This window comes from Eleginops maclovinus, chromosome 20, assembly GCF_036324505.1.
Source record: "Eleginops maclovinus isolate JMC-PN-2008 ecotype Puerto Natales chromosome 20, JC_Emac_rtc_rv5, whole genome shotgun sequence".
NCBI classification, from domain to species: Eukaryota; Metazoa; Chordata; class Actinopteri; order Perciformes; family Eleginopidae; genus Eleginops; species Eleginops maclovinus.
In genome coordinates this window covers 3,130,702-3,152,999 of record NC_086368.1, presented here as the reverse complement: position 1 = coordinate 3,152,999, position 22,298 = coordinate 3,130,702, and the positions used below count along the sequence as shown (strand labels likewise).

The following is a 22,298-nucleotide window of genomic DNA, read 5'->3' as shown; positions in this document are numbered from 1 at the left end:
GTTGTTTATTTTTTATATATATTTTTCTCATTTACTTCACCAACTTAGACTATTTTGTGCAGATCCATCACATACAATTCAGATTAAAAACATTTAAATTACAGGTTGTAACAAAACAGATAAAAAGCCGAGGGGGGTGAACACTTTTGCAAGGCACTGTAGATATGAAACTTATTGCTGGGGGACCCCCCCCCCCATCTGTGATGATCAAAATGACTCACAATCATTATTATCTGAATTCACGATTTTCCCTTAATAAAACTTCCAAGGTCTGTTTCATAGAATAAATGACTACAGATGTCTGCTGTAGTCAAGAGATGGAAATTATTAATAACTTCCCGTTAATGACGCAATACATCTGAGTTTTTGTGTGAGGGTGTGTGCGGCATTTAAGTGTCATAAACATTGAATGTTTTGTTTTTCAATTAAACTCATGGATGGTATTGTGTCTCAGGGCTCTTTGGATCATGGAAATCAATCTCAGACACCTGTGATAATCAGTTCGCCAGGTGAGCCCAATCAAAGGAAAACTACTTAAGAAGGACGTTCCACATTATTAAGCAGGCCACAGGTTTCAAGCAATATGGGAAAGAAAAAGGATCTCTCTGCTGCCGAAAAGCGTCAAATAGTGCAATACATTGGACAAGGTATGAAAACATTAGATATTTCACCAAAACTTAAGCCTGATCATCTTACTGTGAAGAGATTTGTGGCTGATTCAGAGCACAGACGGGTTCAGGCAGATAAAGGCATAATGAGGAAGGTTTCTGCCAGACAAATTCATTGGATTAGGAAAGCAGCTGCTAAAAAGCCATTACAAAGCAGCAAACAGGTATCTGAAGCCGCTGGTGCCTCTGGAGTCCCGTGAACCTCAAGGTGTAGGATCCTCCAGAGGTTTGCTGTTGTGCTTAAACCTACTATTCGGCCACCCCAAACAATGCCCACAAGCAGAAATGGTTGCAGTGGGCTCAGAAATACATGAAGACTCATTTTCAAATGAGTCTTGTTTACTAATGAGTGCCGTGCAACCCTAGAAGGTCCATGGATGGATTAGTGGATAGGTGGTGGATGGCCACCATGTCCCAACAAGGCTGCGACGTCAGCAAGGAGGTGGCGGAGTCATGTTTTGGGCCGAAATCATGGGGAGAGAGCTGGTAGGCCCCTTTAGGGTCCATGAAGGTTTGGAAATGAAAGGTATATAGAGTTTCGGACTGACTTCCGTGGTACAAAAAGAAGAACCGTGCCTTCCGTAGTAAAATCATCTTCATGCATGACAATGCACCATGTCATGCTGCAAAGATTACCTCTGTGTCATTGGCTGCTATGGAAATAAAAGAAGAGAAACTTATGGTGTGGCCTCCATCTTACCCTGACCTCAACCCTATTGAGAACCTTTTGAACATCCTCAAACAAAAGATCTATGAGGGTGGGAAGCAGTTCGCCATGGAACCACCAAGCAGGCTGCGCTTTATGTCACTAGCCGCATGCACCCAGGGGCACACAACGTCACTGAACGGAGGCCCTGTGCTGCTGTCGTCAGGGAAATAGCAGAGACTGCAGCCACATCCCCGGGACCCAGATGGAAGCCTGAGCCTGCTAACTCCAGCCCATATCCCCAACACACCTTCTCTAACCCAAAAGTCACACGCAACAAACAAAAAGGCCGTAAAGACATCAACTGGGAGGAGATTCGTTGTCATAACTGTTCAGGATTAGGTCACATGAGGAGGAATTGCCCCTCACCAAAGAAAACAACAAAAGCCCAAGTGTTTTCAGCATTTCCTGAAATTACTGACCCCACTGTGCTCCACCTTAAAACACAGAATCAAGAAATGAGCCTTCTCATGCTTATAAACGGACTGGAAGTGTGTGCTGTTTTGGACAGTGGTGCACGGAAAGGTGTGTTAGCTCTGCATCACTACGAAGCTATTCACCCAGAGGTCCGGCCTCCTCTCCAGCAATCAGTTGTTACGTCTGTTGTTGGTATCGGTCCGGGTGACATACCTGTACTCGGTGAAGCTATCTTCCCTGTCCAGTTAAACCAACGCCAAGTTAGCATACACTTCCTGGTGGCTGACATAGCTTCAGATGAAGCCCTGCTAGGCCATCCATTACTGGTCCAGTCCAAAGCACGTCTGGTGTGGCGCGTGCATGTGTGGGTGGGCATGGCAGCGCAAAAGTCGCTCAGCCGGCAGCGAGAGAGGGAGTGGGGGTGGGTGACGGGAAGGATGATGTGTGAGTATTCCCAGTAGGCCTATATTTGTAGCAATAATATCAATACCGACAAATACTTACACATATTAATGCGACGGGTGGGCTTGCATCTTGGGTGGACAGCGGCTGTCTTCTTCTACGTTTCTATCAAAAACTAACAAATTATAGTTTTTTGATTTTAAATAAAAGAGATTACAAAGGAAATGTTTATTGTTCCTGTTTTTTATTGTAGCCTATGGAAAAATCCCACTTAAAAAACAACACTGTGTAATATTTTTACACCAGACCACCATTACATTTTTCATCTCGCGCAGGCCCTTGGTGGCAGCGCGCGCACCACACTCTGGGAATCCCTGGTATATGGTAACGGTTCATCAGGCTTTTAGTGCTGCCGGAGTGCACCGGAACGCGGCCGTACCATAGACTGTATATATTACAGTCTATGGGCCGTACACATCCCGCATATTTTGCATGCTAAATTCCAATGTTGTCACTGTCGACGCCACTTACGGCTGAGTCTTTAGTTTAAAGCCCAGTTCATATTTTCAACCGTTACACAGTAAAAGTGTGTGTGTGTGTGTGTGTGTGTGTGTGTGTGTGTGTGTGTGTGTGTGTGTGTGTGTGTGTGTGTGTGTGTGTGTGTGTGTGTGTGTGTGTGTGTGTGTGTGTGTGTGTGTGTGTGTGTGTGTGTGTGTGTGTTGTTTCTTACACGACCACTAGAGGTCAAACTCATTAAAACGTGACTTCAGGTCGTAATAAGCTGCTTGACCAATCGACTTATTTGGTCGATTTTTTTTTACAGGACAGGCTCTTTGAACTGGTTACTTGCAAACCAGTATTTTAATTTATGATCTAACATTGGCTTCACATTGACAAACTACAACATTATAACGGCCTGATATATATTTGTTAGTGATTAAAAAAAAAAGGATATTATAATCATATATAACAAATATAATATTTTGAAAGGCCCCAGTATGCATATTGAGTACTTTTACTTGTGATACTGTACATTAAGCTGATATAACAGAAGGTAATCAGGTCAAATTACTTTCATATTTTGAAACTAAGATTAAGTTATTGATTACTTTTCTTAACTGGTATGTTATAATTGCAGCAGAATACATTTTTTATGTAAGCCTTCCAAACGCTGGTCATGAATACCTGCTGATGAAGATGCGAGTGTTTACAGCTGCAGTGGACTGTCAGAAACCGTGATGGTGTCAGTCTCCACCTAGTGGTCGCTTCAGTTAGATCATGAAACACAGAGATGATCAGCTTCATTCCCTTATCGTCTTATTTGTTTGTTTGTTTTAAAAACACGAGTGGGGATGAACTATAACTTAACCATTTCATTAACTCTGTTCTCTTATATATTTATAATCTTCTTCATATACTTTAAATGTTTCCCATTAATTAGCACTGTCTCATTTAAGTATTGTTTTGTGTTAATTAAATTATTGGTGTCATGAAATCTTGTATTATTGTAATCTTACCCCAACTCATCCTGTAAAAATAAAATTATATAAAAGAAACATTTAAAAAAAAAAGAAAACTGGTTCACGTTTGGATCTGTGCTGCAGTCAAAAGTGTTTGTTTTGGAGTCTTAGAGGCTACCTGTTAAAATAATGCAAAATGTACGATAACGGTGCCAACAGGAAATGTTAGTTAATCTAGTCAAATACATAACAAGGTTACAAATTTAATTTGTAGACGCACATCCAATAATAAACTGTGTGGTTAAAGGGGGGGAAAGTATTTTCTCATCCTGCTTAAGTACTTTTCAGGTATTTGCACTTGAGTATTTCCATTTGGCAGATAAGTATTTTTTAAAACATGTGCATCTTAAATATTATGGATTATTATACAGTGAATTAAACAGCATAAAAGCAGATATAATATATACTGTATAAGCAGATCCACCTCATCACACTTCAACCTGAGAAGGATTCAAACATGGTAAACCCTTTGTTGTATTAAAGTGTGCTTTAAAAGCTTCTTCCTGATATTAGTCAAATCTAATACAATCAAATTGATACTCATTTATAAAATATAAAGTCATTCTACAAAGCCCACCCTTTATAATTACTTTGGAACGGTTGAGAAAAACCATCCTCAGGTCATAAAGCTCCAAGCTCTCCGGAGACAATAGCAGATATATCTGTTGAAAGTATTTATTAGGTTATAGTTTTCAATAATCAGTTTTGATTGTTTAAATCAAAGTAAATGCATGCTTTGTGTTATACTTATTTCACCACTTGGTGACACTGTTGAATATCTTTCTGCCTGTCCTTTGCACTGAAACACTCCGGAAGAAGTTAAGAGATGGACAGCTTTGCAGTCTCCCTGAAAGAGCTAAGAGCTGAATGCACTTGATATAACATGTTGCATAACAATGGTTGGATGCATTAGGTGCACTAATCTGTTATTGTCACCCATTATTTGCATTATGGGGTCTAGAAATACTCTTGGAATTGCATCATTTGGGATGACTTGAAAGCTGAAAAGGTGACGAGATGTAAACCATTATCATCCTTTAAATATATTGTATCATGAGAAATCTAATAATTACTTAATAATACGATCGTTATTCTCTACTAATGCAGTGCAGATATGCCCTGAGGACGGTTGCAAAAACAATTTTTCCTCCATTAGATACATGATCTCTGACCCTCAGTTAGCCCCCCCTGCCACCAGTACCGCAGAGTGGTGTGCTGCTGTTCATGAACTGTCATTTTGTGATACTGTCCTGACCTTTTCTATACAATTATCCAAACTCCATAGTTTGGATTGTTGCTTTTTTAAAACATACTTTTAAGTGGCTAATAGTAGGCTATGAGCTAGCACATAGTGTTATCTCATGGCTGATAAGAGGCCTTATCATGACACACTCCACACAGCAGCATTTTGGGGTGATTTAACAATATTAAACCCAAATACAAATAGTTTTCAACATGCACCCGTCATTTTAAGGTTAATATTAGGATAGTTCAACTCCGGGACATGGACTGTTTCCAGAATAACTGGTGGAGGGGTGGAGTAGGGTGTGGGGTTTAATGGGTTGCTTGTTTGCATTGTTTAAAATAGTTCTGAAAATAGTTTTCACAAATAATTGTACAATTTGAGAGGTTTATTAGCACAAGAGAACATGAACAATCTGGAGGACTGTTCTCACTTTTTTTCTGTGTCTCTGGTAAACCAAGGGGTGCAGCTTGGACCTGCGACACGTTTAATATTAGTAATAATTTAATAGAGAATAGTAAAGCAATCGTTGCTCCAGCTTTGCACCAGCGCAGCATAGTTACTGCACTAGATGTCATAAAAAGTATGTAAACATATGCATGTACCATATCTGTTGTTTGGGGGAGCCATGCAAGAAAAAAATCACACCACTTTTTCTTACAAAGTGGCGCCCATGTACATATCAGTAACAGCACTCTGGTTTAAGCACATTGCCAGAGAAAATTAGTCTTTTCTCTCTCAAAAACACACTCTTTGTGTCCAGAGGTCAGTGGAGTTTAGTGTCTGCTGAAAGCTTCTGTCCCAGCATCTGGAGAGGAATTTTGAACCGTTGCAGCCTCCTGAGCTATAGCCCTGTATGCAGCGCTGCCACATCTGCCCCGTATTCACCAACACTCAGGTCCTGCTTTTCGTGCTGATTGCCAGACAATGTTTGCTCTGTCACATTCCAACTGTGCATCCTTTCAGGCCTGGGAAACTCTGAGGGGGGATGAGCGCGCCATTGTTAGTGATTAATTACACAGATCACAGCCTGTCAACTCCAGAGTGTGTTCAGCTCCCTAACAGAGAGCAGACCAGAGCTGCACAGGACAGGAGGAAAAATAACTTGTGGTAAATATAATCAGACTATAATGACAGGCGTCTGTGTGTAAGCTGTCTAAGTTTTGATAACCTCGCCAACACTCAGACCAACTCAATTCACACTTGGTGTGTGTGTGTGTTTAATGAGGACAGAGGGAGTACAGACTGTTTTTGTACTTAAACCGCTGCCATGAACATGTACTTCACATATTATGTTACACGGGCCCACCACCTGCGGGAAACAGCGATGGGGTTGGGTGCGCTGTCAGAAGGGTGACGGACCAGACCCAGGGGACAGAAGCTGGCTTTGGGGACGTGGAATGTCACCTCTCTGGGGGGGAAGGAGCCGGAGCTTGAACGGGAGGTGGAGCATTACCAGTTGGATCTGGTGGGGCTCACCTCTACGCACAGCGTCAGCTCTGGAACCTTACTTCTTGATTGGACTGTATTCTTCTCCGGAGTTGCCCAAGGTGTGTGACACTGAGCGGGTGTGGGGATACTCACAAGCCCCTGGTTGAGTGCCACTTTGTTGGAGTTTACCCCAGTGGGCGAGAGGGTCGCCTCCCTACGCCTGCGGGTTATGGGGGGGAAAACTCTGACTGTTGTGTGTGCTTATACACCAAACAGCAGTTCAGAGTATTCGGCCTTCTTGGAGACCCTGAAAAGAGTCCTGTATGGGGCTCCTGAAGGGGACTCCTTAGTCTTGCTGGGAGACTTCAATGCACACGTTGGCAATGATGGAGACACTTGGAGGGGCGTGATTGGGAGGAACGGCCCCCCTGATCTGAACCGGAGTGGTGGTTTGCTACTGGACTTCTGTGCTAGTCATGGATTGGCCATAACAAACACCATGTTCGAACATAAGGATGCTCATAAGTGTACGTGGTACCAGAGCACCCTTGGCAGAAGGTCCATGATTGATTTTGTTATCGTATCATCGGACCTGAGGTCGCATGTTTTGGACACTCGGTGAAGAGAGGGGCGGAGTTGTCAACTGATCACCATCTGGTGGTGAGTTGGGTCGAACGGCAGAGGAAGCCTCTGGACAGACCTGGTAAGCCCTTACGTGTAGTGCGGGTGAACTGGGAACATCTGGAGGAGTCCCAAGTCAAGGAGGCCTTCAACTCACACCTCCGGCGGAGCTTTTCAGGCATCCCTGTGGAGGCTGGGGACATTGAACCTGAGTGGGCGGTGTTCAAAGCCTCTATTGCTGAAGCTGCGGCGGGGAGCTGCGGTCTCAAGGTCTTAGGTGCCTCAAGGGGCGGTAACCCTCGGACCTCCTGGTGGAAACCGGTGGTCAGGGAAGCCGTCCGACTGAAGAAGGAGGCCTTCCAGGATATGTTATCCCTGGGTACTCCTGACGCAGTTGCAAGGTATCGACGGGCCCGAAGGTCAGCAGCCTCAGGCGTGACCGAGGCAAAGCAGCGGGTGTGGGAGAAGTTCTGAGAAGCCATGGAGAAGGAATTTCGGTCGGCACCAAAGTTGTTCTGGAAAACAGTCCTACACCTCAGGAGGGGGAAGCAGGGAACCATCCAAACTGTGTACAGTAAGGATGGGACGCTGTTGACCTCAACTGATGGGTGTTAGGGCGGTGGAAGGAGCAGTTTGAGGAACTCCTGAACCCGACAACTCCGCCCTCTATGTTAGAGGCGGAGCTGGAGTATAAAGGGGGATCAATCCAATCTCACGGGGGGAAGTCACTGAGGTAGTTAAACAGCTCCACAGTGGCAAAGCCCCGGGGGTGGATGATATCTGCCCAGAAATGCTGAAGGCTCTGGGTGTTGAGGGACTGTCATGGTTGACACGTCTCATCAACATTGCGTGGAAGTCGGAAACAGTACCGAAGGAGTGGCAGACCGGGGTGGTGGTTCCTCTCTTTAAAAAGGGGGATCAGAGGGTGTGTGCCAATTACAGAGGCATCACATTACTCAGCCTCCCTGGGAAAGTTTACTCTAAGGTGCTGGAAAGGAGGGTCCGGCCGATTGTCGAACCTCAGATTGAGGAGGAACAATGCAGTTTTCGTCCTGGTGGTGGAACGACGGACCAGCTTTTTACTCTCGTAAGGATCCTGGAGGGGGCCTGGGAGTACGCTGATTCGGTCTACATGTGCTTTGTGGATTTGGAGAAGGCGTATGACCGGGTTCCCAGGGAGATACTGTGGGAGGTGCTGCGGGAGTATGGGGTGAGGGGGTCTCTACTCAGGGCCATCCAATCTCTGTACTCTCAAAGCAAGGGCTGTGTCCGGGTCCTCGGTAGCACGCCGGACCGATTTCTGGTGAGGGTTGGCCTCCGCCAGGGCTGCGCTTTGTCACCAATCCTGTTTGTGATATTCATGGACAGGATTTCTAGGCGTGGTCATGGGGGAGGGGGTCTGCAGTTCGGTGGGCTAAGGATTGCACCACTGCTTTTTGCAGATGATGTGGTCCTAATGGCTTCATCGGTCTGTGACCTTCAGCACTCACTGGATCGGTTCGCAGCCGAGTGTGAAGAGGCTGGGATGAGGATCAGCACCTACAAATCTGAGGCCATGGTTCTCAGCAGGAAACCGATGGACTCTCCACTCCAGGTAGGGAATGAGGCCTTACCCCAAGTGAAGGAGTTCAAGTATCTCGGGGTCTTGTTCTCGAGTGAGGGAACAATGGAGCGTGAGATGGGCCGGAGAATCGGAGCAGCGGGAGCGGTACTGCAGTCGCTTTACCGCACCGTTGTGACGAAAACAGAGCTGAGCCAGAAGGTTAAGCTCTGTCTACCGAACCATCTTTGTTCTTACCCTCACCTATGGTCATGAAGGATGGGTCATGACCGAAAGAACGAGATCGCGGATACAAGCAGCCGAAATGGGATTTCCCTGCAGGGTGGCTGGTATCTCCCTTAGGGATAAGGTGAGAAGTTCAGTCATCCGGGAGGGACTCGGAGTAGAACCGCTGCTCCTTCGCGTTGAAAGGATCCAGTTGAGGTGGTTCGGGCACCTAGTGAGGATGCCACCTGACCGCCTCCCTAGGTAGGTGATCCAGGCACGTCCAGCTGGGAAGAGACCAAGGGGTAGACCTAGGACCAGGTGGAGGGATTATATCTCTTCGCTGGCCTGGGAGCGCCTTGGAATCCCCCAGTCAGAGCTGGGTGATGTGGCCAGGGAAAGGAAAGTTTGGGGCTCTCTGCTGGAACGGTTACCTCCGCGACCCTGACAGAAAAGCGGGAGAAGATCGATGGATGGATGGACACCAAAATATTTCTGTTAAGTAAGAGGACAGGAGGGGGCCATGGGCAGTGCATCTCAGGGGGCAACATGATGCTGATGTGTCACTGACCATATATGAACCTGATAAAAGGTGAGATTAATACAGGGCGAGCTTTTACATCTTTACACTTCTAAGTCTTTTAATATTATTTCCGTTTGCCCCATATGATCAGCAGCATGTTAATGTTAAATCATGTAAAAATAGCAGCGTGTGAAGTGAGGGGCTACCGAAGTGACACACCATTACAACTTTGGAAACCAACATAGAAGTTAAATAGAGTTACTGGCTTTTAAATTATTTGTCTAATTACATTGTACAGGAAAATTAGAAAGAAGAGAGGGGTCCATTTTTTCTTTGGTTATCAAAATTATTTTTTAAGTATTTAAAGTTTTGAGCCCCTCAAAGGAAAAAGTCAATTACGATTTAGTTGTTGAAATGTTGTCCCAACTGCCAAAAAATAAAGTCCTGGCCCAGTCGCCACAGACAGGGGAGGGACACCAGAAGGTATTTTGAGTGATGGACTTGGATGATCTCTTCATGATTTGTTTACAGAATAAAAAAACGTCCGATGATTTTATTTGAAGTACATGTGAGGATCTACAGGCAGCTTAACATCTGATCTAATTGCCTCTTGAGTACCACACAGCAGTAAATCCAGTTACACAAGTGTCGGTAAACACCTAAAGTGTAAGGAATGACCTGTCAGTTATTCTACTTTCGCAGACCATGTGCACGGGCTGGAAAGGCACACCCAGCTAACAAGCTCATTATTATCATCAAACTGCCACGTCTCCTTATAACACACATGTTGGGAATGGACACAGATGAGGTATAACCAACCTTTATTGAAACAGAGCCTTGATATGTACAAATCCAGCAATAAAAACAACCTAACCATCTTGTACAACCAGAACTGCACATTGTGTTGAAATAAAGGGTCGATTGATCTGAACACAAGGACTCAATCAGCTGGGCCTGGATGAACGATCCACAGTGTATTAGGGAGGCAGAGTTGCATAGAAGAGTGTAACACAAGTGACCTATGAGTCACGACAGCGTAACTGCACACGTTTACACACATTACTCCCAAGGAAGCCCTGCAGAGGCGGTGGATATTCAAGGTCTGCTTAAATCTCTTTAAGTACATTCCTCTAAATTAAAGTAAAAAAGCAATTTGTCAGAAATCGGAACAAAGAACTGATTGGGAGATCTACCGTTAGCTCATCTCCAGTTCTAAATGATCAATACCCTGCACCACCAGACGCTAATACTGTGATGAAACAAAAGAGGGGGACAGAAAGTAACCTAATACATTATGAAGTGTGTTGAGCTAAGTTGTGTAAACATTTGAATGAATGTAGACCAATGTCTCACAATGCATCAGCAAAAAAAGAATTAGCAAAAGCGGAGTCACTTAATACAGGCTAACGTGACCATTCACAATCCAGGGAAAAGTGAACTGGGAATCTTACAGGTCCTCTCCATCTGAGGAATGGAACATTAAATTATGGCTCAGTAAAGACAATGAGGTAGTACAAATAAAAACAGGATTAAGATTCAGGGTCACAGGTCAACATGTGACTTCAGACCTTTGGTTCAAGGGGAAGATATTAATATTCAGCCGTGGTTCCAAAATGCTCCTCAACTCCTTATTTTTCACATTCCACTTTCAATCAATCACACCTCAAAAACGCCTGTGACTGAATAGTGTGATCATTTGTCGACAAAACAACCCTTTGCGTCACAGTTGACATGACATAATTTAGCTCCTTTAACATTAATGGCACCTTTTAAAATTAACATTCAATCTTCAGTTCCCTTTAATAGTCAGTTTTACAGAAACATTCAAATAAAAAACACTACATATCGTCTTCTTTCTGATGACCACATGGGAATTTTGGAAATCCATAATGTTTCTTGTGGTTAGAAACTAAATCATTTAGATCCTTAATAATGCATTTGGATTGCAAAATAAAATAAAGAATATGACAGCTGTTCGGCTGTGAGCCAAATTTGACCTGACTAGCAAATTCAAGGCACCATAGGTTTACATGAGATTACAAAAGGAACTCAAGGAGCACTGAAGTCACATTTAAATGGAAAAATAACCTGATCTCCCCAAACAAGGTGTATAGTCAAAGGCAAAGAAGTGTGGGAACTACACATATGCAGATTTCCCCTGTGGCAAAATGGGAAGGGTTTTATGAGGATTTTTCAAATTTATAACAAGGTGACTAAGACTTTCAGGCAATGCTGTGGATTGAATGTCACATCTTTCTAATTCCCAGGCTCTTTGCATGTATGTCATTCACTAGATTAGCCAAAACTTTTAAATATATGAATAGAAATAATGGGTGTTTTTGAGAGATATGTAGATATAGATACCTAATAATTAACCATCACTCCGATGTAGTGTACTTCCATGTTAACCCACAGTTTCTGAAGTAATTGAAACCGTAACAGAAGGGGTGTTAACGTTTTTCCAGAACATGAAGCCGTCATATCTCAGAGGGCTCCACAAGGCGATGTTGTGTTCTAATTTTTACGAGGAAATGAACTACCATAAGACTGGTAAACACATGCCATACAATCCTGTGTCAGCAACATCTGGCATGAGACCAGCCTTCACTGAAGTGACATGTTTCCAGCAGTATTGTGAATCTGATCCCGGTGTTTTCATTTTATATCATTAAATTGTCACATGGCTTTGACCCCTGCACATAAAGTAATCCTGCACTTAAGCTTACATTTAGAGTCAGCAGCTTGTTACCCAGCCGGAACTTCCCCACATCTTTATTATCATTTTTAGGGCGAGACAAAACATTCTCTATCAGCATTGGCAGATGATCACACTGTAAACAAGCTCAAAGAAAACACAAATCCCATTTTAGCATCTGAACTTCAGGAGTAACTCCAAGTGTTTCCTCAGCCTCTCCTTTTCTTCACAGTCTTCAGGTTGAACAGTGAGGCCCTCACTGATGTAGCAGCTCCCGTAGAAAGTCTGGGAAACAAAGACAGTAAAGTGGATCAACAACAGCAACACAACAGAGTTTACAGTGTCTGTATGTGGCGCAAAGTCACCTTTAGCAGAGAGAACCATGCCTGTGTCTGGAATACTGTTAAAACCTCTGGAAAAGAATCAAGCACTAATTTCAAAATGTCCACGTTTAGAAGAAATAACCAATCAAGTGAGGATTGTCCTGACATACTAGGATACTGAAAACTCCTTCTCTGGTTCTGTACAAAAATGAAACGTTTTTTTAAACTGAATCTCAACAAAAAATACCCAGAAAAAAAACAATAACATTTTGGCCTTTAGGAAATGATCACTATGTTGAACATTTCCAGACCAAACTAATAGTAAACCCAAACAGAAATAAATGAAAGGTTTACCAATACCAAAACACATCTTTAGCTGCAGCCAGAAAGAAATATCAAAGCTCCTCTTTTCGGATTTCTTTCATATTGCCGTTTTTCCACCAACCCGGAGCCGGAGCCGATAAAGATCTGGTTTTTCGTGTTTCCATTGCAGCGGCGCCGGCTTTAAGCGCCGAAAAACCGGATCTTTCTGGCTCCACTCAGCTGCCCGGCAAGATCCTAGATCCAATACGTCACGCTTACTTCGGAGGGGGGAGATTAACCTGAGCAATAACAGTTCATGGCGAGTACAGCGAGTACAAGTTGTAACAAGCATTATCGCTGAGCAAAGTGACTACAACGCGACCACACACTTTATAAAGTCAGGCGACACTAACCAGGCTCAGTGTGACGCTGTTTATTTGAGCTTACTTTAATCACCATCCGTTCTCTGTTATTGATCATTGGGAAGAGCAGGCAGACGTTCTCCTGTTGTATTATCACAGCTATGGGATGGAATCAGTACATGGGCTACACAGGTTGCCATCAGAAGTAAAATAATAAAGAAAACTACGCCGGTAAAATATGCCTGTAGAAAACGGCTTGTGCCACAATAGGATAGCAGAGTAGTCAAGATAGTGAGAGTAGCCTCGCTGGCTATGCTAACATCACCTGTCTAATGCCAGAGGCAGAGATGCCAGCATCAATTCAGACTGAAACACATTCACTTATGGGGAGGGGGGGTGCATCAGCTGCTCGTGTGACAGTCAGACAGTCAGCCAGTGAATCTGAATCAGTCTTAAGAGGGCACGTAAACGGTCATGACGCAAACGATGACGCAATGACGCAGCTCCACTTGAGCTCCACTCGAGCTCCACTCGGCCTCTGAGCGGTGTAAACCCAACGGGTGCTACAGGCTAGAACCAGAAAAGCGCCAGAAAAGCAAAAGATCGGATCTTGAACCGGATCCGGTTTGGTGGAAAAGAAACTAATCTCACAAGACAAAACCCACAAGGCTTACAGTCAAATGGCAGGGCTAACAACAATGTATTGATTATAACGATACTGCAACACCTTAAGTAATTCATAATCTTAAGTATCTTTTTCTGTAAGGCTACACAGTAAAGTCATGTGATATTATAAAATGAGGGTTTTAGCTATTCCATTATCTGCCTTATTCATTATGTGCAGTTTACCAATAATTATTTATTTAAAAAAAACAATTACCCTACATAATTGGGGCATAATCAATAGAGGTATTTGATCAAAAGTATTAAGCCATTGATTCACTCAACTCTTTGATAGAACACATGACTTCATGGTGCTGTAGTACAAAGAATATCCCAACGGTGATCACATCAGTGCCTGCAGATAGTGGCGCTGATCGGATTAAATATGCATCAGGATGAGACGTGGAGCAGCTTGGCGTCTTTTCCTTATCCCTCTGATAGATATGCGTTTGCTTGCAGAGCCTCTGTTATAAACAAGCCGTGTTTTCTTTGAGGAAACCCTAAAATTCCTCTGAGGGCTTCATTCCACAGCCAGCTGCTTTACCCCGTCCTAATGTGTGTGTGGCATAGAGAGCTCACTCTCCCAATGTGATGTGAAAGCCTTACTGTGCAGCAGTGAGGGAGTGAAGGTTGCAGCAGCTTATAACAAAGACATTTGCTGAGTCACTGCAGCAATGCCCCGCTGCCACACACACACACTAGAGTTTAGTTATGGCATTTATTTAGCATGTGACGTGATCTGGGTAACATAGGTCACATGCTTGCTGTCAGTCACGGGGAGGGGGGGGGCTGCACTCATCCACACAGCTATAAGTGTGCCAGTGTGTAGAGCAGAGTTTTAAGGAGGCTCAGTCATCGTGCAGCAGGGAGGATGCAGTCTTTGTTAGCCGGGCCCTGCAGCACAGTGAGGGACTGCCGTGTTCCGAGATGTGCAGCCGCTTGGCTTGTCACTCTCAGATACAGTGCGTGTGCCCAGCTATGCGGTCATAGATTTTCTGCACGCACACAGTTACATAACAGACTTAAGGAGAGCTTTATCCGGCAGCCCACAGAGACAACAAGATTTAATGGCCAGTGCTGACATGTCACTTTATGTAGCATGGGAATCCTGGTCTCCAAACGTAGCCACATAAACGTACCAGAACACAGTTTGTTTTGCCAACAGGGCTGCTGGGTAACAATATGATTGGGACTGCCTCTGTCCATGTTTTTCACACCACATAAAAAAGATCCAGAATGTGGACGACAAAACCTAATACTTAAGAGCTGAGATTACCTAAAGCACAAATACATTTTCGAGGTTTGGACAAGACCAAATGTAGTTTGTGGTAGGCAAAGCTGTTTTCTGATAGATTAGTGAAATAGACTTGCAGAAATATGAGACGGATCGGGATGATGAGCAGCTGACATCCGGCATGTACGGGCAGCCAAACGATAGGTGCACATCTAACAAACTGTGTCTTCACAGATACAATGACCTCCTTTTTTAGTATTTCATTGCTTTTACCTTTTGGTTGGAAATAGCACACAGTGATATGTCTAGCTGGATGAATGTGGAGGCAGCCGAAGGAACATAGGGTCGTCCCAATCTACTGTTTTGACTGGGATCCTTGGCTTAGAAGCAGGTGGTCTTGAGCAGTTTTAGCATCAAATAAATTGCGCACACACTGACTGGCTAAGTTTCTGCTCAGTTCATACTGCACACCCACCCACTCCCACACCATCCCTTGACCAAATGAAAGACTGTGTCCCACACAAACGCTCTCTCTTTATATTGCCATCTTTCTCTTTACAGCACACAATTCGAAACAGAAACTAGTGCACAGTTATGACTTCATGTAATAAACACCTTTAAAATACAGACTTGCAGAACCCTGGGGGGGGGGACCATGGTAAATGAATGTTGATTGTTGAAAGAAGCCTCCTAGAATTCGCACAACAGTTTTGCAAGGAAAATAATACTGCTGTATGGGCTCTACTTACTTTTTCATTTTAGTGAAGGGCTAGCCTATAGCTTCTTAATAGGCCCCCCCAAGAGTGCTGCATTTGGTGAATTTGCTAAGGATGCTTTTCTTGCTTTACACACAACGGGGGTCTGTTCCCAATGTGAGCCAGATCTCCTGACATGGTGTAATTAATGGGGTAGCATTTACAATATGTTCTCTGTGTGCATTTACACTTAAAGTTACACGTTTGCACACACACACACACACACACACACACACACACTTTGAGATCACCCGTCAAATCGGCTTAGTTTTTCCCTATTTTTGTAAGTAACTACAATCACATAAACAATATCATTAGTTTAAGAGGGCAGGTACAACGTCCGTTCCCCCTCTATTAAGACATTCTGAGACACAACCCACCCTGTACAATCTAACGTTTTTTTACTTTTCAGCTGGTGAAAGTGAGGGTGAGCACAGGGAGAGGAGGGTCAGCTGTTTGCAGCTCCTACCTCCTCCATGCTCTCATAATCTGCACTCCCCATCCCCCACAAGGACAAGGCACATGACGTAAGAACAAACACAGACTAAAAAGGTATGATATGATGTCTGCTACATAGACACAGAAGAAAGTCATTCTGGGAGCTCAGTTGACGGACACCAGCTAACCATCATATATACTACTGTAACGCTCCATATCGAAAACCCCAGGGGCAGCCAGCACATGTTACTCAACCTCTCAAAAACATAGGCATCTGTGTGCTGATGGATGTGTGGCCCCCAGGCCAGGGGGCGGCTGAGGCTTTGGTTGCATAAGACAGCACACACACTGAGGGCAGTCACTAAAGTTACAAAACGTGTTATGGGCAAGACAATAAAAGAACCCCACCCTCACTCTTAACCATTCACTCGCACACATAAATGGTACATAAATTCCACGGAACACGTTTCAACACCTCAGAGTGAAACTGACTGACAGCCATCAAAACAGATCCAAGCAAAAAATAATTAAGCTCCTGACAAATGCTACCCAAGTCAATATCAAGTTTACATTAGTCCCTGACATCTTGAATCCACTGCAGGAACCCCATAAAACTAAACTTCAGCCAACACCAAGGCCCGCTCAAACTTAGAACAAGTTTCCTGTAAGTAGTCGAGTCAAGATGTTAGTGGCAACATTAGAAGGCAACGCCACCCTTTAACAGGCTAATGGTATAGTCTCTACTGCATATGCTAGACACATCTACTTGTGTTGGACACCACGATAAAAAAACTAAGAATGTTTGTACGAGATTGCCCTGGACATCATGATACTGCTATAACTGACTCGCAGCTAAAAGGCATTTTTACTAAATGGACCTTGAACACACGCTAACTCAACTCTATGGAACCTCTGTTCCCCGGCTGCTAACAGCTAAATGCTAACGTGACTAGCTTTCCTCCTGACATTCCACACAGACTTGTTGTTTACATTGTAGCATTATTAGGGAAGTAATAAGTTAGCCTGGGGGAAGAATGGCTTTAATCCATTCTACATAGTTGCTATAGAATGCAAATCCCAACAGTGTGCAATGAAACTGATAAACAAAAGGGTTTCCATCTATATTCGCTATGGGATGAGAACATTAAGAGTTATATTATATGTTAGGGACAAAGATGTTCAGAACTTTAGTCACTGAACTAAATACAAATAGTATTTCCACATTTAAATGGTGGGGCAGTAATTCATCATCATTCAAGGCAGATAGCAGAACACACAGCACAATAAAAAGGCAAAAGCTCAAAGACGTCATAACGTGATGATATGAAGAGGCATAAGTACCTGTAAATCTACCTGGTTGAAGGTCACGCAGCACACCTAGGTAACCTGGTCCATTCTGGTCTGCAGCTGGACAGCGTCGGGCCGGTCCTGAGGGTTGACAGCGAGCATTTCCTTCAGCAGCTTCCTCACTCCGTCAGACATGCACGACCTGCGTTTCTGCGGGATGTTCAGTACCATCTTTGGATTCTCTAGCAGTGCCTCACCCACCGGCACAATGTCCACCCCTTGTCTCACATATGTACCCAGCAGCTCTCGCTTAGACTCAGCATCAATGAAGGTAATTCTTTCCAACATGGCCCAGATGATGATGCCTAGGGCAAATATGTCAGCCTTGGCCGTGTAATGACCCTCCCACACCTCTGGAGCCATGAAGAAGTCTGAGCCGCATGCCGAGGATAACCAGAACTTGTTCAGGTTAATGTTTTTGTTCTTGTCTTCGCCTTCTTTGCCAACGTTTGTGTTTCCTATACCAGCACAGACTTTACTCAGGCCAAAGTCGGCCACCTTGAGAACTGGAGTCCCTGATCTCTCTGAGATGAGTATGTTGTCAGGTTTGAGGTCTCTGTGGACAATGTTGTTTTCATGCAGGAAAGCAACGGCGCTGGTCAGTTGGAGCATAAAGCTGTTGTTGGTTTGCGGGTTGGGCCTCCGGGACAGAATGAACTGGTTAAGGTCGCCGCCTTCACAGAACTCCATGACAAACCAGAGGTAGCAAGGCTCCTCAGGAGGCCCAGGCACTCTCTCACCTGCAACACATGCAACTCAGTCATTCTCATCGTTTTACAATGATGCCAACCACTCCATATAGCTTTGTGTCCCAAGAAAAAAGAGAACAAATAAAATAATAAAAATGATTTACATTTACAAAAAACATTTGGCCATCTGCTACAGATGCATTAGATATATTTGGGTTTTTCCATGCAACTGCATTTACATAATTTGAATAAGCGAATGGCTGTTGTGCACCCGGACTTTCTGACCATAGTGGTTTCAATCACTCTGGATATGTCCCGTCTTCTCCTACAGGGTGTTTCTTGAAGGGTTATTAATGTGTATTGATATCTATCACCATCTCCACATCTCCAACATAATTTGGTGTGTTTTGTTTTGCAGCAAAAGAGTTAAACTAACATTTTTGACCTATTGCAATGTTATCTTTAAAAAAAACTGATCTGGACCCAATATTCATAGTCTGTATACTTATGCTAAAACTATACTGGCAATTAGTTATAATGCTCAGGTTGATGTGAGCAGATCACATCATTTAAAGAGGTATATCTTCACACAGCTGCAAACACATTAGTGAGTGATACCATAGCCTACTATGAATACTCACACAGGCCACAAAACTGGCACCAGACACACACAAGGGAACCAGAACACAGCACATGAGAACACAAAATGAAAACTTGAGGAGGAAAGTGTAAAACACCTCTGAATACAGCCAACACAGCAGACTCCATTTTAGTCAGAGCTCTCTCAAAGCTACCCAACCCCCAACGACTGTGTCATGGCGACAACAACAATCTCCCGCAGGCTAAGATTCAGAACTGTATTACCCACGACTCGCTGCTTGTAACCCATATAACATTACAGAGTAGGTGAGTTTCGGAAGTATTAAGGTTATGTCCTTAACTTCAATTCTAAACTGAAGGCAGCACATTGTTCACACAGCTCACGGTATCGGTAAGGAGCCTCACCTTTCAGAGAAGTCTCCACCAGACGCAGGTACTGTTTGGACCGTTTATTACCATGACTCATTTTCTGGGCCATGCCGTTCCTCTGCAGCACACACTCTTCCAGCTGCACCACGTTGTCATGCCTTTTCTCCAGGCTTGCCAGGGCCCAGAATTCCTGCAAGGCGAGCTCCACGTTTTCCGGCGCGTCGCATCTCAGCTTCTTCACGGCCACTTTGGCCCCGGACCTCCGGGCAACCGCTTCAAACACCACGCCGTAGGTGCCCCTCCCCACCTCTCGCAGCAGGCTGTAGCGGGGGGACATGACCCGTCGCTCCAGGCTGTCCTGCTTGAGGCCGGTGTCCTCCTCCATGTCATGGCCTTCTTCCGTGTTCCCCACGCTCAGACACCGCAGCACATTGGACTCGTCAGCTCGCGCTCTGGTTTGCTTGCAGCAGTCTCGCGCGCTCCTCGTGCGTCTCCGCCAGTTGTCCCTACCAACTGTATCCATAGGTCCCCACGAGGCCTTTACGATTCAAACATTAAATATAAAAGAGTCGACATATTGTCAACAGCTGCACTAGACATGCTGTCCCTCACTTTGAAGAAACAGAAGAGTGCTGCTCAGCTGTGGAGCTTAAAGGAAGAAGACAGGATGTGACGGAGGACTGAGAGGGAAAAGGATGGCTGTAAAAACAGACTTTCCGGTCAAGACCTTCAAAATAAGACCTGACATAATGAATACGTTTCCATCTAGGCCACACGCTGCGAATTCAGAGTTGTTTTATTGAGCCTCTAAAGTCCGTTTAGGTTTGTGTGTTTATTATGCGAACTATATATTATTATATTTATGTTTCCGTGATGTACTCCACTTGGAACCATAGCATCACTTCGCCCTCAATTACCACCTACCCCCTCAATGTTGCACGAATGGTTTCTTCCGTTCGAACTTTTATCCCGCATGGTAGGCTATATAATTGAGTATAGCAATGAATGTATTGACACGTGTTGTAGCCATGAGTGTATTAAGAAGATATGGCGGGAGAAAGTTTCCTTCCAAACCAAAGGAAGGAAAGTTCATTTAAAATAATGAATTCAAAATAGAAATAACAATACAGACGCAAAATTAATAAGTAGGATAATAAAAATGACTCAAGTAGTTCTGCCCCTCGCCCTCGCCACAAATGTCCATCGGATCTTATAGTAAAAGGCAAAAAGAGTATGAAAAGAAAACTATTTAAATTGTGTTTCTTTCTTTACCCAGTCAACAGAAAAGTAAATGCAATGTTTTTGTATTGTTGCCTTTACTTTACTAAATGTTGTCTATTGGTCAAGCAAATACAGTAAATACAGTCAAAACTGAAGTCCTCGCCTACTAAAACACCCTACTAGAATGTTTTGGAAATCGTTAAAATGCCTGGAGATTAAATGAAGGGGCTGTGGAGACAGGTTGTCACGATCTCAGAGTTTAGATTGCTACAAATACATTTCATTTGAGGGTGGGATGAGTATATGAGAGTATTTCCATTTTATGCTACTTTGTACTTCTACCCCACTACAATTCAGAGGTAAATGGTGTACTTTTGCTCCACTGCCTGTATTTAATCCCTTTAGTTACTTTACAGATCTGGATTAATGATGGTAAATATAATCAGCCCTTAAATCAGACTTTAGTTCACCTGGAGTAAATCCAGCAGCTACCCTGCAGTATACAAAGCCATTCAAACTAGCTGCACCTTTACCAGCTCTGAGAACACTTTAATGATCAATAATTATAAAACATATCAGAGATATTATTCTGAAATGGACCAATCAAACAATGACTACTTTTACTGTCACTACTTTAAGTACATTTAGATGAGAGTACTTCCTACTTTCACTGGAGGAACATTTTGAATGCAGGACTTTTACTGTGACAGAGTATTCCTACACTCTGGTACTTCTACTTTACTCAAGTACAAGATCTGAGTACTTCTACTTTTACACAAGTACAAGATCTGAGTACTTTTACTTTTACTCAAGTACAAGATCAAAGTACTTCTACTTTTACTCAAGTACAAGATCAAAGTACTTCTACTTTTACTCAAGTACACAAACTGAGTTTGGGATAAAGCTGTTGTTGCTTAGCAGCCTGTTGTGCTACTGCAGGGGCTATTTAAGAGCTCAGGGTAGAAAAGTAGGAAACAATGTTTGTTTACTAAGGTTCCTACACTCTGGTACTTCTACTTTTACTAAAGTACATGACCGAGTACCATATCTGAAGAGGAGATAGGAGGAGTTATTTTCTCTGACAGGCCTTGTGTCCTTTTTTCAGCAACCCAGTGCAGAGTTTTCTCCTTCGTCTCAGGTGACGTTAGGTCAGAGGTCAGGCTCCCAGGTCAGCTTTGTGTGCCATTAGGTGGCAGAGCGCCGCCTCCGCTCTCCTTTTCCACAGAGTTCTGTCAGGCTCAGGTTCAGTTTCAGGTTATTTATTTGTACCTGTAGGTAGATTTGGTTTTCAAATAAAAAACAAGGGTTATGACGGATAACAGTCACATCCTGCTCCGTCACATCTGAAAACACTTTAAAAACCACTAGTACAAACATGAGCATTCCAAAAAGTATTGCTTCCATAGCACACTGCTACAACTTTCAAGCGATGGCTGCTGGGACAAAGCAGTTTTTTAAACACTTAGTTCTTTGGGAGAACTAACCTCCTGCCTGAAGGAAGAAGCTTAAACTCAGTGAGCAGAGGGTCGGGGACATCGTCTAATATAGAGCTGGATAACCGCTGTAACTGTCTGAGGTACAGGGTCTCCAGGTTTAGCTGTGGCTCACCATCAGACTGCTAGACCACTGTATGATCTGACAGAGAGAGTTCCCGCTCTTTTAAGGCGCGTTACCAAACCATGACCGTTAAGAAGAAGACAATCTTGCCACTGTTTCTCTCTGCTCTGTCACCCTTGCACTTCGCCTGAGCATCTCTTTGTTTGCGCTCCACCTCCACATCGCCTTCAGCCTGATATTCATGTGTTTTCTGACCTCCACCTTTCTCTCCTCCTGCTTCAGTTTCAACATGCTGTGCACTATACCAGTTCAGCAAGAAGGTGTTGTTAAGCATCATCTAACGATCATCGTTTGAACTCTTTCACTGTGTGTTTACATAATGTCATATGAAACCAAAGCTATGATGGCCACGGATGACCTCATCAGTCTGCTGAGTCCCTGGGGAC

General features: G+C 43.8%; 1 protein-coding gene across 2 annotated transcripts; it reads right to left on the bottom strand.

Annotated features, from left to right (window-relative positions):
- Window positions 1-10,100: 10,100 nt before the first annotated feature.
- Window positions 10,101-19,754, bottom strand: LOC134883015 (serine/threonine-protein kinase 35-like). Of its 2 annotated transcripts, none has more exons than XM_063911100.1 (3): window positions 19,111-19,754; window positions 17,411-18,156; window positions 10,101-12,276 (listed from the first exon to the last, which is right to left on the bottom strand). In XM_063911100.1, the coding sequence occupies exons 1-2, from the start codon at window positions 19,595-19,597 to the stop codon at window positions 17,447-17,449; spliced, it is 1,197 nt and encodes a 398-aa protein (XP_063767170.1). In that variant the 5' UTR covers window positions 19,598-19,754; the 3' UTR covers window positions 10,101-12,276; window positions 17,411-17,446. The 2 variants fall into 2 exon arrangements, with proteins under 2 accessions (XP_063767170.1, XP_063767171.1); XM_063911101.1 differs by having other exon boundaries at window positions 17,423-18,156.
- Between the last annotated feature and the right edge of the window lie 2,544 nt (window positions 19,755-22,298).